The 12,397-nt window shown below is 36.7% G+C and overlaps 1 protein-coding gene across 1 annotated transcript in view; it reads left to right on the forward strand.

The window, feature by feature from the left end:
- GPR123 (G protein-coupled receptor 123) overlaps window positions 1-12,397 on the forward strand; it is a gene marked incomplete at its 5' end in the record, with an annotated part of 51,666 nt that overhangs the window by 14,293 nt on the left and 24,976 nt on the right. The window contains one exon of the mRNA XM_009865282.1: window positions 4,691-4,836. Coding sequence (XP_009863584.1) covers window positions 4,691-4,836 — 146 coding nt within the window. The remainder of the gene's footprint in view (window positions 1-4,690; window positions 4,837-12,397) is intronic.

A 12,397-nucleotide genomic window follows, 5' to 3' on the forward strand; every position in this document is an offset into this window, starting at 1 on the left:
AATGCTATGGAAATGGACACATTTTCTTTGATAGATAGCTGGAATAGAACCTTCATATCCCCTTGAAGGCAAAGTAATTCCACAAAAAAAATATGTTTCCAGAGAGGGTAAGATATTTATTTTTATCTAGAATCTTAAAATCTAAATCTCCCTTTTGAACCTACATACCTGTTTCAGAGAGGTTTTTGTATAGACAGTCTCACCTGCACATGTACTATGCAGTCTTTATGATTTATAAAGAAAATTGATGTTAGAGTGCTGGTCTGGAAGAGTTGATTGCTTCTTCACAGATTTCCTGTGTGAATGAGATTATATCTACACACTGTTTAGATTACCCGCAGATCTGATTCTGGCTGTCACTGAATGCTGGCTGTTGATGTAGAAATGAGTCTTGAGTTTATGGCAAACTCTTTCATGCAAGGCAAAGGTTGTGTTACAAAAGGCAGAATGGGATTAATCAGCCAGAAAGGTGCTTGAGCCAGCTAATTGATGTAGTCAGCCCCTTCCATGAGGCTGTGGATGCTAGGGGCTGAAATCATCAGTTCTGCATATTGAAGCCTGAAGAGTAGGCTTAGGGGCACAAGACTCAGAAGACAGAAAAGTTGAGAGTGAGACAGAATCATATTTTTTATCCTAGTGGCCAGTCACTGAGTGGCATGATCACTTTGATCACATCTCCAAGAAACTTCTACAGAGTTTATCAAACAAAATCTTCCATGTAAAATACAGCAAGGCTCAGATCTTCCTTCTCCCCGATGAATGTCCTATGTGAAGCTTCTTGTGAGTTCCTTTCTGTAGGGCAGTAAATCTTCAGCAAGAAAGACAAAGCCCTTTTCATACTATATGGTAGTCTAGAAGTTGGAATACTACCATTGGAAGTCTGGAATTTGGATTTAAATCCTGTTAAAGTAAGGAGGTCCTAGAACTACATGCTACATCTCTGGTAGGAGCTGTTGATACAGAAATACTACAGAAAGAGGAGTAAAAGAGCATTTCTTTCTGCTCTAGCTGTATTTTTTTTTTGTGAAAGAATGGATGTAAAATTAATGTACTGTGATCAGGTTTGCCTGTTAGGGTGTCTCAAGGAAGAATACTATTTAAGAGCTCTTGAGATATCTTTGTTGGGAAAGATGCTGCCTTGTTAAGCTCTGCTTAAACAGGAACAGAGCTAGGCATATGCACAAGCAAGACTTCAGGTGGCTGGAAACTTTACTAGTAGCATGATGGCTAACAACTTCTCAGACTGTAGAGTTAGATGTGCATGCTAAAGATTGTCCCTTCTGATCTCAGGTACCTGATTTGTGGGTCTCAATTTCTTGTTCTGAATTTTCTGCCTGTGAAGGGAACATGAGGTTGTTCTGGAGCTAAAATGGATGAAATATGTCCAGTGGTGTTAAAGACTGCAGAGAAATTCCTGAATGCCTTCGACTCACTGAAAAGAATCACTTTCAGTGCAGTATTAATAGTTTAATCATAATGTCAGTGCATTTCCATGTCCTCCTTTAAATAGAACTGTCTGAAGAAGGACAATCTTATCTGAAATATGATTACAACTGAAAAAAAAAACTAAATTAAAATCTAGGGGAAAACAAAGACATTTGTGTGCAAATTAAAGCTGATCAAGAGACCTTTTTTGTGCCAAAATGCTTTCCATAAATGTGTATTCTGGTCATTGCCATGGAAACTGCATGATGTGTAACTTAAGTTACCTCTAAGATAGAGAAATTTATTGAGGAAGCACATACAGAGAGCATTTTATTACTGTAGGCAAGCATAATCATCTGTTCAGTAGGGCTGGTGGGAACACAGGACATGGAAAAAGCGAGTCCAAGGAAACAAGGAAATTTACACTGTTTAAATGTGGTTATTAAACAGCTTTTGGTGCAATGCTTTCTTAAATGCGTATGTCCTGACAGTTCTTTCCATACCATTTGACCTGTCAGTGGAAGACCTTCATATGAAAAAGGGTCATCACTTTAATACATTGAATCATAATCCTTTGTTCTCTGTGGAAAACTTGACCTTTCCCACACCATTTTATGTGAAATAACAGAAGTTCTACCTATAGTGAAAATACTTCTAAGTGAACACTTGACTATTTAATTTGTATCTATTTATTCACCGTTTAAGCTTTACAGTGGCACAAATACAGTAGCAAGATATATACAGATAAATTTGCACCCTGGACCTGTAGTGCATAAATCTAAGATTTATATTTGCTAACAGAATTAAGTGAGAGTTTACCAAACAAAACTATCTTTGTCCTGTTCTGCTTTCTTGGAGAGTCTTGTCTTCTCCTTCCATGTCATGAGCTGGCATCTCACTTATTTTTAGCATAGGGCTCAGATGTCTTCCTAGCTCATGAGAGCTAGACAGGAGTTGTTCCACTAAAGGGGACAAAAGAGCATGCAGCCACCACCCTGAAGGGCAACAGGGAAGAAAATGCATCTCTGTAGCACTGATGTCCCTTTGGAGATACAGTGAAGGAGGCGGCAGAGAGCAAAGTCCACCACTTTGAAACACTGAATTTTCAAGATGAAGAATGACAAACATTTATTTACTAATTATTATTAGTGTATGAATAAGAGTAAAAATTCTAGTCTAGAAGGCATATTTTGTGATAGAAAGTAAGAAGCAAAATCATCAGCACACAGATTAAAGGGTCCCCTTTCCTTTGGAATTTAGTATAACACCTCGGTGTACTGTTCCAAATTCCACATTTTTATTGTGCCGTATATGTGGTAGTGCCACATTGTCACAATTTTCCTTCAAATCTGTCAGTCATGAGGAGGTCCTCTATCATCAGGATTTATCCTCTTTTCCTTTAAGCAAGAAATGCAAATGGACATCTTTTTTTTTTTTCCAGGAGAGAAAAAGAGGCGTATTATTAAAGAGTTAGTACAGAAGATACCATTTCTGTCTCTTCCCGTATTTGTTTGATTTGTCCATATATCAGAAGGAACTAAGTTGCTGAAATATAAGAACTCTGTGAACGAAAATAGTGTCACTAAGATATGGCATAGCAATGATGTTTTCTATTCAGTTGCCTCCTTGAAAGTTTAATAAAATTGTTTGATTGTACTATTTTTTAGGGATATCATTCACTTGTTTCTGTATATATGGCCATATATGTTGTCAAAATTTCACGTGTAGGTGACTTCTCACATGGAATTCATCCCTGCTGTTCATATTCTTACGAACTCTTTGGCATACTTGTGTAGCATAATTACAGAATATATAGTAGTAATGCTATGCTGAAATGAGTAAAATGTTATAAACCAAATCTCTAGAATTTTTCCAGTTCTTTCTCATGGTTCCTGCCTCCTTTTTCTCTCCCTTCTTCCCCCCACTTCTCCCTCCTGCCTTACTCCTTCACTCTCCCCCAGCTCATAGTCATAGTCACTGCATCCCTACAGAAATGCTGTAAGCTGCATATGAACTAAGTCCAGACAGCACTAGCCACTGAACTGGCAACGTCTGCCAGCTGATGGTACAAAGTTGTCTCATTCTCTTATTTCTGCTTCTTTTACCTCAAGCAACAACAGCTCTGAAGGCTTTATGTGTCAGATGAGTCCCAGAGAAAATTACAAAGGGCTTTCTGTTAAAGATATTTGCTGCTGTCTTCAAGTTTTGTGCTATATTGTTAAATATAAACAAAATGCATGGAATTCCTTTTCTTTATCAATTATTTTGTTTTAAATTGGGCAAAAATGAACACTGATTCAAATAAATCATTATAGCAGATTTGTATTAGCTTTATTCAGCAATTCTCTGTATTCCTTAAAAATTTATGTGCTTTCCAATTATAGCAATATTTTACTTGTCACTGCAAAATGTCAGATTATTGCTTCAAAGGTAACCTCATTTTATATAATCAGATGGAGACTGAGCTGATGTAATAAAGCATTAGAGATTGGATAAAATTCCAATTACTGTTTCCGCAGTAATGAATAACAATCACTAACATATCAAAGATGTTAGTATTTTAGAGGTGTTTGTACTTTTTTTACTTTCAGTGATAAACACACAAGTTTAGTGGAGACAAAGTGATAATAGCACTATTGAGAGTTTGTGTTTCTTTTTAAGGGAGGATGCCAAAATCTGCCATTTACTTTTAAAAATTGTATGGGCAAATTTATATATTGCTTAAAATATGTCTGAAAATAATCTGGTTTTAGGCAAATAGCACTGATCCCATTAAAAGAAGTCAACCTTGGCTATATGCACTTGAGAGCGAACTATAGCAGGACATTCCTTAAAAATGAAAGGAAATTGTAGCATAATAGTGAGCAAAAATGCTGACCTCTCACTAATTTTTAAATTGCATTGTCATGGTAAGCTAACAAAGCTTGCAACAAAAACTAAGCTTTGCGTCACTTTAAATCCAGGTGTAAAAAGATGTCATTAATCAGATTCTTAGAAAACAAATAATCTTTACAGTCTTGCTTTCATAACATACCATCTGGTATCACAGATATTATCTATGATAGATTAAATAACAGATTCCATCTGCTTTTTTAAAGTGTTTCCCCTGGCTAGAAATAAACAGAGAGAAATAAAAAAAGATGCACTTAGAAATCCAATTTAAAAAAATAGGTTTGATTGTACACTTATGCAGCAAGATTCTTCTAAAACTCTTGATTTACTGATGCATTTACTGACTTGTTTAACTGTCCACTCTTTTTTTTAGGTTGGCATAGTACTCCATTATTCTACGCTGTCTACTATGCTGTGGATTGGAGTAACTGCCAGGAATATTTATAAGCAAGTCACAAAAAAACCTCAGCCATGCCAAAACAGTGACCAGCCTTCTTATCCAAAGCAGCCACTGCTCAGGTATGGAATATGAACTATGCTTTTTCTTTTTTTATTTTATGTATTTGTAACTCATATACATTTTAAACAAACTCTCACTTTTATTTCTGTATTCTTTACTTTTTATAGAATATAAATAGGATCCATAAAGAATTGCGTCACCTTAGGTGTATGTAAAAATCCGAATATTTATTGTATGCTAATCATTTGCTCAGGAGATGGAAGTATGCAGAACTGATATTGGCTAGTATCTGAGCAGGAAAAAATAAAATGTTTGTGATGGTTTCTTATGAAGGGGAAAAAAACTGGCTTACTTCTAGGTTAAGGAACTATTTAACAATCAGAAATTAGCCTTTAATGATTCTCCTTTTACCCTTATCTACTCTGTTGTAAATCTTGCTCATGCTTGCATTGATTACTTAGTAACCTGATAGCAACTTTCCTCATTCCACATCAGAGATCTAATGCTATTATAAGAGTCTGGACTCTGGAAGTCTGGACTCCTGTCAGCTTTCTAGATGGAGAAGACTAACGTGTCTCTGAGTGTGGCAGGTGTGCTGCAGTAAGAATTTTAACCAGATGCCTATGAGATACTGAAACTTCAAGCCAAAATAGTTGGCATAGGGAAAAACAAGACAAAACAAAACTTGCTGCATACTAGGATTTCCGACCCAAGACATGAGAAGACGGATTCATTGTTTTTGACTCTAGCTAGCAAAAAGTTAGGTGTTAGATTTTGGAGGGAGACTGAGACAGAGGGGAAGTTCCAGAGAGTGATTCCTCCCATCTGTCTTGGATGTTTGTGTGAGGGCAGGTTGAATTGTCTCGTAGAGGTGCCTCTCTCTCCCCACAGAACATGGGAAAACCTGAATGGTCTGTTTAGACTAAAGACCTCAGTTTTATAGCAAAGGACAGGAAATACATATTCTAATTTTTATGAATTTGCTGTGAAAAATCCAGATAAGTGTGTTCTGTTAAACAGACTTAGTTTATTTGATTTTGAACACAAAATGTTTATTAAGCGTCATTTATACACTGCTGTGTGTGGTTGTCCCAACTTGCTTAAAGTCTATAGGAAGATGAATTGTGTTTTGCTGTCTGATTCTGCTGAGTGAAATCTTTGTTAGCATGATTTGTTTTCTGCTTTTTAAAACATTTTCTTTCTAGAGATAAAATTGATTAAAGTTAACATAAAATTTGTATTATGAAGAGAAGAGCCATATTGAACATTACCTGTGTTAGATGTAAGCAAGAGGGTGTATTTTCACTGAGAGTGCCTGACTTTGCTAATCTGTGATTTACTATTCCATTCTTCACAGCTGATAATTGCACTTTTTCAGTTACTAGCTTATGGCAAAATGAACAATTGCCAGTTTTCAATGCTGTAGTGTGGCTAAAGGCATAAAGGTAGAAAACCTATGTTAGAGGTTACATAGACCCAGCATAGCATATGTTCTTCAAATTCAAATCTTGTTTGAGTTGGAAAAAAAAAGACCGTCAGGTTGCAGAAAAGATTAATTATTTCTTTCTTATACCAGTCATGTTGAGGTTCTCAGACAGTGAAAATAAACAGTAGATATTTTTAGTAATAGAAATAATAAACTTCCTTTCATCTCTAAGAGAACAAGTGTATAATTTTTTAATAGCTAAGTAAAACCATTCTGTTATTTTCCTCACTAAGGGCAGCATATGTCCTAGAGATGCATGCACTGAAATGTCTAATATGATTTTATAATGGTTAGTGCTAGATTCAATGCAGTAAGGATCAATTTCATTTCACGTAGAAAATGGGCATAGTATATGGAAAATTAAAAATTGCTTTAAGCAAGAAAATGGCAAACTCTAAATTAGTAATTGTTGTTCTTTTAGAAGGATAATGATCATTTTTATGGGCATTTGAACTTTCCATGGTTTAATAAAATTAATATCAGAACTATTCTGTATCATAATATTTCCATAAAATCCTTTTAAGATACTTATATTTCAGTGTAGTTGCTTATAAGAAATGTTTTAACTATACATTGTTCTTGTATCTATAAGCTGATGCCAGCTTTTATGCACACTGTGCCTCCGATACATAAGAGATAACATTGTAGTTTGAGTCTGAGTCTGAATTTGGGTGAAGGAATGCTGATCTTCATCTCTGTTTGACATCAGTAGACAGCTAAGTGATATAAACTTTGTTCAATTGGAGACCAAGTTAAGCTTTTTTATGTCAGAATCATCAGTACTTGAAAACACAATACCATCTGCAAGACACTTAAATCAAAGGTAGTTTATCAGTAATCCCTGCCTATAGACCTAGTTTGACTTGTGTTCAGGTTTTGTTGAACACAAATAAATGAATGTGTTTGGCAAGAGTTGTACACTTCGCTGTTCTCCTTCAGTCTTTTGTGGTAATGGATGTACAGGATAAACTGTGTTTCCAGTTCCCATGTGAGTGTTTCTGTATTCCTGGTATATGTACTTTCAAGGATATCTTTTGTGAGTCAGTAAGTGGGGACTACTGCTAAAAATCAGTACATAAATCCATGACATGGAATATACCAAGAATTATAAAAATTCTCTCACCATATTTTTTTTCTCAGAGCTTGTTCCACTCTAAGTAGCTGAAATTATGAAAATAAATACCAAAATATCTAAAAGGAGACCTTACCTATTAGTAGAAAAGGACATTTGCTTGTAACAGTTGCTTCAGTTCCTCTGCCTACTATTTATATATTGATTTGCAGAAGTGAGACAAATGAGGTGTACTTGATCTTTTCTTCCTAGTTTTCCCTGAGCTGCAGCAAGTTGTATCCTATAGTTTTCTCTATTCTAGATGATACAGGGATCAAACTTGAAATCTTTTTCAGTGTAACTTTACTGAAAATGGTTCTCCATGGCAATATGGTTTTGAATATTAACTGTTTTTATACATTAATCATATGATAAATATACACTGTATAATATATAATGTTATATATACTATGCATTATATATTATCTGTTAATTATAGAGGTAAAGCTGTTGAAGCCTATTGCTTTGATGACTGTAGCCAACTGTAACAATTCTGGCATTTTTCACTAAATGTGCCTGGATGCTAATGACCTGGAACAAATTAATGCATTATTGAATTTTGTGTATTGAAATGCTGAACCCTAGCACTTCAAGAGATAAGGAAATTACTTCCTGTAAAATATACTCTCTGGTATTCTTAATAGAAATAAATAATTCTATCTGTTCATCCTCTGTGAACATTTGTTAAACCTGGCAGAGTTTGCCTTCTGACTCATCTGAAGTCAAATTTTGCTAGCAGAAACAAAGGAGGCATGCAAACTATTACTCGCGATGTATAAAACTTCTCATCACCCCAAGATGAGGCACAGGTAGTATTAGTTTTTATAGCTGGTACATGCATGCATTTTTCATGTGATGATCTGTGCACATGCAGATTAGACAGGAGTACAGACCAAGCAGAACGTATTTCTGAAAGATACTCTGTTAAAATCGTTCCTTTCCAGAATGACTGAGGAAAAAATAGACTACTATCGTGCCAACTGAGGCAGAGATTTGTGTTGAGGAAACAGATAATTAAGTTTTCTTTTATCTCAGAGTTAGGTAGAAATATGTCTCCTAATTTCCTCCATCCTCTTTTATTCAGTGAACATCTTGCAAGGTAACTAATATGGCAAACTTCAGACTACAGAGAGTCCGATATCCTGTACCAGTCATGACCATAAATAACATTGCAGAATCAACTGCAAAGTGGGTAACCAGTGATGTTACTGTCTCTGCTGAATTTCATCTTGTTTATTGTGTAGTGTATCTTGATAAGCTTTTTAAAAGATTCTTACCGAAGTTGTGGGACTTCGAGGAAATGTACCTCATGCAGTGCCTTAGAAAAATTATATATGTAGCTGTAGTAGCAATTTAGGAGTGGATTTCTGTGTTCTTCCCTTTGTATTCAAAGTACTGGGCTTAGTGCTATGGCTATTAAAAATGAATAGAGAGAATTATGGGAAGATCCTAACTCAGCCAAATTAAATCTGTTTTCAGCAGCACACTCAGAGAACCTACAGTAACTACCATTGGCTTCCATTCCTTTTCTTTATTGTTCTCAACTTTAAATAATTTTAAAAGAATAATTTTTAGAATGAGAAAGTTGATTGCATATTTCATATATTTTGAAATATCTTAACTGTGTCCTAGAAACTGTCCTTTAGCTTGAACATAGAGCAGACCTAGAAGTAGTGGGTGAGAATTGAAGTAGTTCATTTGAACTGTAATATCTTTTAATGGATATGTATGTGCATATATGTATGTGTCTGCTATTCTATATGAGCATCTATGTGGGCAAGTTTCTGTACATCATCTTTATGCTTCCAGAGTACTGAGGGGTCTTTCCTGTGGGCTGTGTTTGTGATGTAGTGATGACCACTGACTTACACCCTGATCACGTGGATGTGCAGGAGGCAATAATCCTCCACTCGCATCCTCCCCGTCTCCTGTGAACGTGGCAGCAGCTCTTCACAGTCATTCCCTGGCTCATTATTTCTCTCAGCTACCGAAACATTAATCAGTAGTATCCAGTTAAACAGTAGCTATGTATCTTCGTGACATTGAATTATGTCAAATTCTTTCACTGCCAAAAGGAGAAAACATGCTAAACTTCAAATCCAGGAAAACCTTCTCCTTCGGTTTGTATCAACTAATCTTGTGAGGAGCCTCTTGTGAGGAGCCTCTTGTCTTGCAGTGAGGAGATTTCACAGACTTCCATGATACCACAGGGGTCATGGTGTCTGCTTAGTTCTTTGCTTGCAGTGTTAAACCTACTTGGTTCAGGATGACCATTTAGTTGCTTCATCTGATTTCTGACAAGCTGGAAATGAACTCATGGGCACAGATGGATCTACTGGCACGTACTGCTGCATTTGCCTAACTGTAGGTCATGAGACAGCCTAGCCGGGAGTGTTGTGAATTACATCACAAATGGATATGTGGCAATTTTTACTGAGTAAGTTACCAAGAAGCAGGCTCTTTCCTGAATTTGAGTTGCGCACAACATTATTCAGTATGTCAATGAAAATTGGCACATGATGTTTTTGCACCATAATGGAGGTACTAAACCCATTCCAGTTATAAAAAGACTTCTTATATTTAGGTTTTACAAGGGAAAAACCCTAGAATAAAAAAAAAACTAATGGTTTCTAATGTTCCTGAGGTTGAAAGGGTCTGCAGAAAATGATCTTTTCTATTCTCAGGGTCCCTGTCAGTTACAGTAAGTTGGCTGTCATTTATTGCAGCATGATAGCAGTATAATCGTGGATCAGAATTGTCTATTAAACATAACTTTGCCAAATATGTAATTTTCTTGGCCATATTGTTTTCTGGATCTTGAGTGTGAATCATATGACGTGACTTAATTTACATTCAGACAGACAGTACTTGTCCCCTTGACACCAGCAGCTCTGAAATGCAGTTAAGTTCTAGTGCATTTTTCATTAGCACTGGCTCTCATGAATTCATGTCTTCTAGTATCAAACAGTGATTGAGAGAAAAAGAGGTCAGATGAAAAGCACCCATTACAGTCCATTATTTTCTTCTTTATGTTATGCCCTTAAATATAAATTTCTCTAATCTTGATCCACGGAAGCCCTGGAGAGCCAAGGACACCAAGTTGACTAAGGAGGGAGAGAGGTTAAAGAGCATCTGTCAGCGTTTAGTCCCCAGCCCAGCCCTCACCCTTGACAGATTGTGAACATACCAAACCTCTTCTATAAAGTTTAAATTTAGGCCTGATTATCCCAAGGGATTATCTGCCTTCTCCTTAACAGCATTCTAAAGTTTGTACATTTCAAAATAAAAAGGAAATGCCACAGGGCAGGATTCTCAGAAGCCCTGAGGAGATCTCTGTAGTTCCCTCTTTACTGTTAGAACAGAGTTCTGTCACTGGGGAGGGGATAAAAGTGATGTCAGGTTTTTGCCATTTTGATGAACCATGGTACAATAAGCCAACAGTCTCACTGAAAATCTGTTACACCATGATCAAAGAAGTTGTCTCTAATTTAAATACTTGATTGCTTCCTTTGTTTAGAGGACAGAATATTTTGATGTGGGCAGGGTCAGTCATCAGGAAGTTTAACTAATGTCACTGATATTATTATCAATGCTTCTTATTTTAGTTGTTGGAAGTTAGATTAGAAAATTGTCTTTTCCAATGTATATTTTTAGATCATTTACAAATCGTGCTGTAATTAGTTTGACTAATTGTTGAACAGTGAAGGCTTTTGCAATCCTCAGCCTCAAAACCTTAAGTTCTTAAAAAGAACATGGTGTGTAACAGCTGCTTTCATACCTACTAGCTGAAAATCACTATTCTCATGTGTCTCGTTTCAATATTTATTATATTTCCCAGGAAAGAGAAAGGGAATATTGCAATAATAACATTTTTTAAATTTTTTAATTTAAGAGAAGCTGTGTTTTCCTTCTAGCAATTGTTTTAATTTTGTTCATCAAAATAGGGTTTATATTCAATGCTAAAATAAGCTAGAGTATTATTATATTAGATATTAAAATAATGTAAGAATAAGACACACGTCAGAGTTTTGGTTTGGTTTAATTACAGAACTATACTGTATTCTGAGGATGGTTTTAATAACTCTGAGGTTCAAAGATGACACAACACAACTAATGATGCAACAATACTACAGAAATGCTGATCTTACCAGTCAGACTGTAGTGTGTCTTATCAGCTCACCAATTTAGGCAAATTCTCAAAAAAAAAAAACCTCTTCAAAAAAACCAACCAAAAACCAACCAACCAAACAAAAAAGATTTGTAATAATAGAATCATAGAATGAATTGGGTTGGAAAGGACCTCAAAGATCATTTAGTTCCAACTCCCCCTGCAGGGGCATCTCCCACTAGATCAGGTTGCTCGAGGCTCCATCCAGCCTGGCCTTGAACACTTCCAGGGATGGAGCATCCACAACCTACCTGGGCAACCTGTTCCAGTGCCTCACCACCCTGAGAGTAAAGAACTTCTTATATCTAGTCTAAGCCTATGCTCTTACAGCTTCCACCCATTACCCCTCATCCTATCACTACAGGCCCTTGTAAAAAGTCACTTCCCAGCCTTCTTGGAGGCCCCTTCAGTTACTGGAAGCTAAACAAGCCTAACTTTCTCAGCCTGTGCTCATAGGAGAGGTGCTCCAGCCCTCTGGCCATCTTGGTAGCCCTCCTCCGGACTCGCTCCAAAAGCTCCGTGTCTTTCTCATGTTGGGGGCTCCAGAGCTGGATGCAGTATTCCAGGTGGGGTCTCTCAAGGGCCGAGTAGAGGGGCAAAATCACCTCCCTTGACCTGCTAGTCACACATCTCTTGATGTATCTTAGGGTACAATTGGCTTTCTGGGCTGCAAGCGCACACTGTTAGCTCATGTTGATCTTATCATCTACCAACATGGCCAAATCCTTCTCCCCAGGACTGCTCTCAATCCACTCGTAGCCCAGCCTGTATCTCTGCTTGGGATTGCCTCGACCCAGGTGCAGGACTTTATACTTGGCCTTGTTAAACTTCATGAGGTTGGCCTGGGCCCACCTC

Source organism: Apaloderma vittatum, unplaced genomic scaffold (assembly GCF_000703405.1).
Source record: "Apaloderma vittatum isolate BGI_N311 unplaced genomic scaffold, ASM70340v1 scaffold6092, whole genome shotgun sequence".
In the NCBI taxonomy this organism is placed as follows: Eukaryota; Metazoa; Chordata; class Aves; order Trogoniformes; family Trogonidae; genus Apaloderma; species Apaloderma vittatum.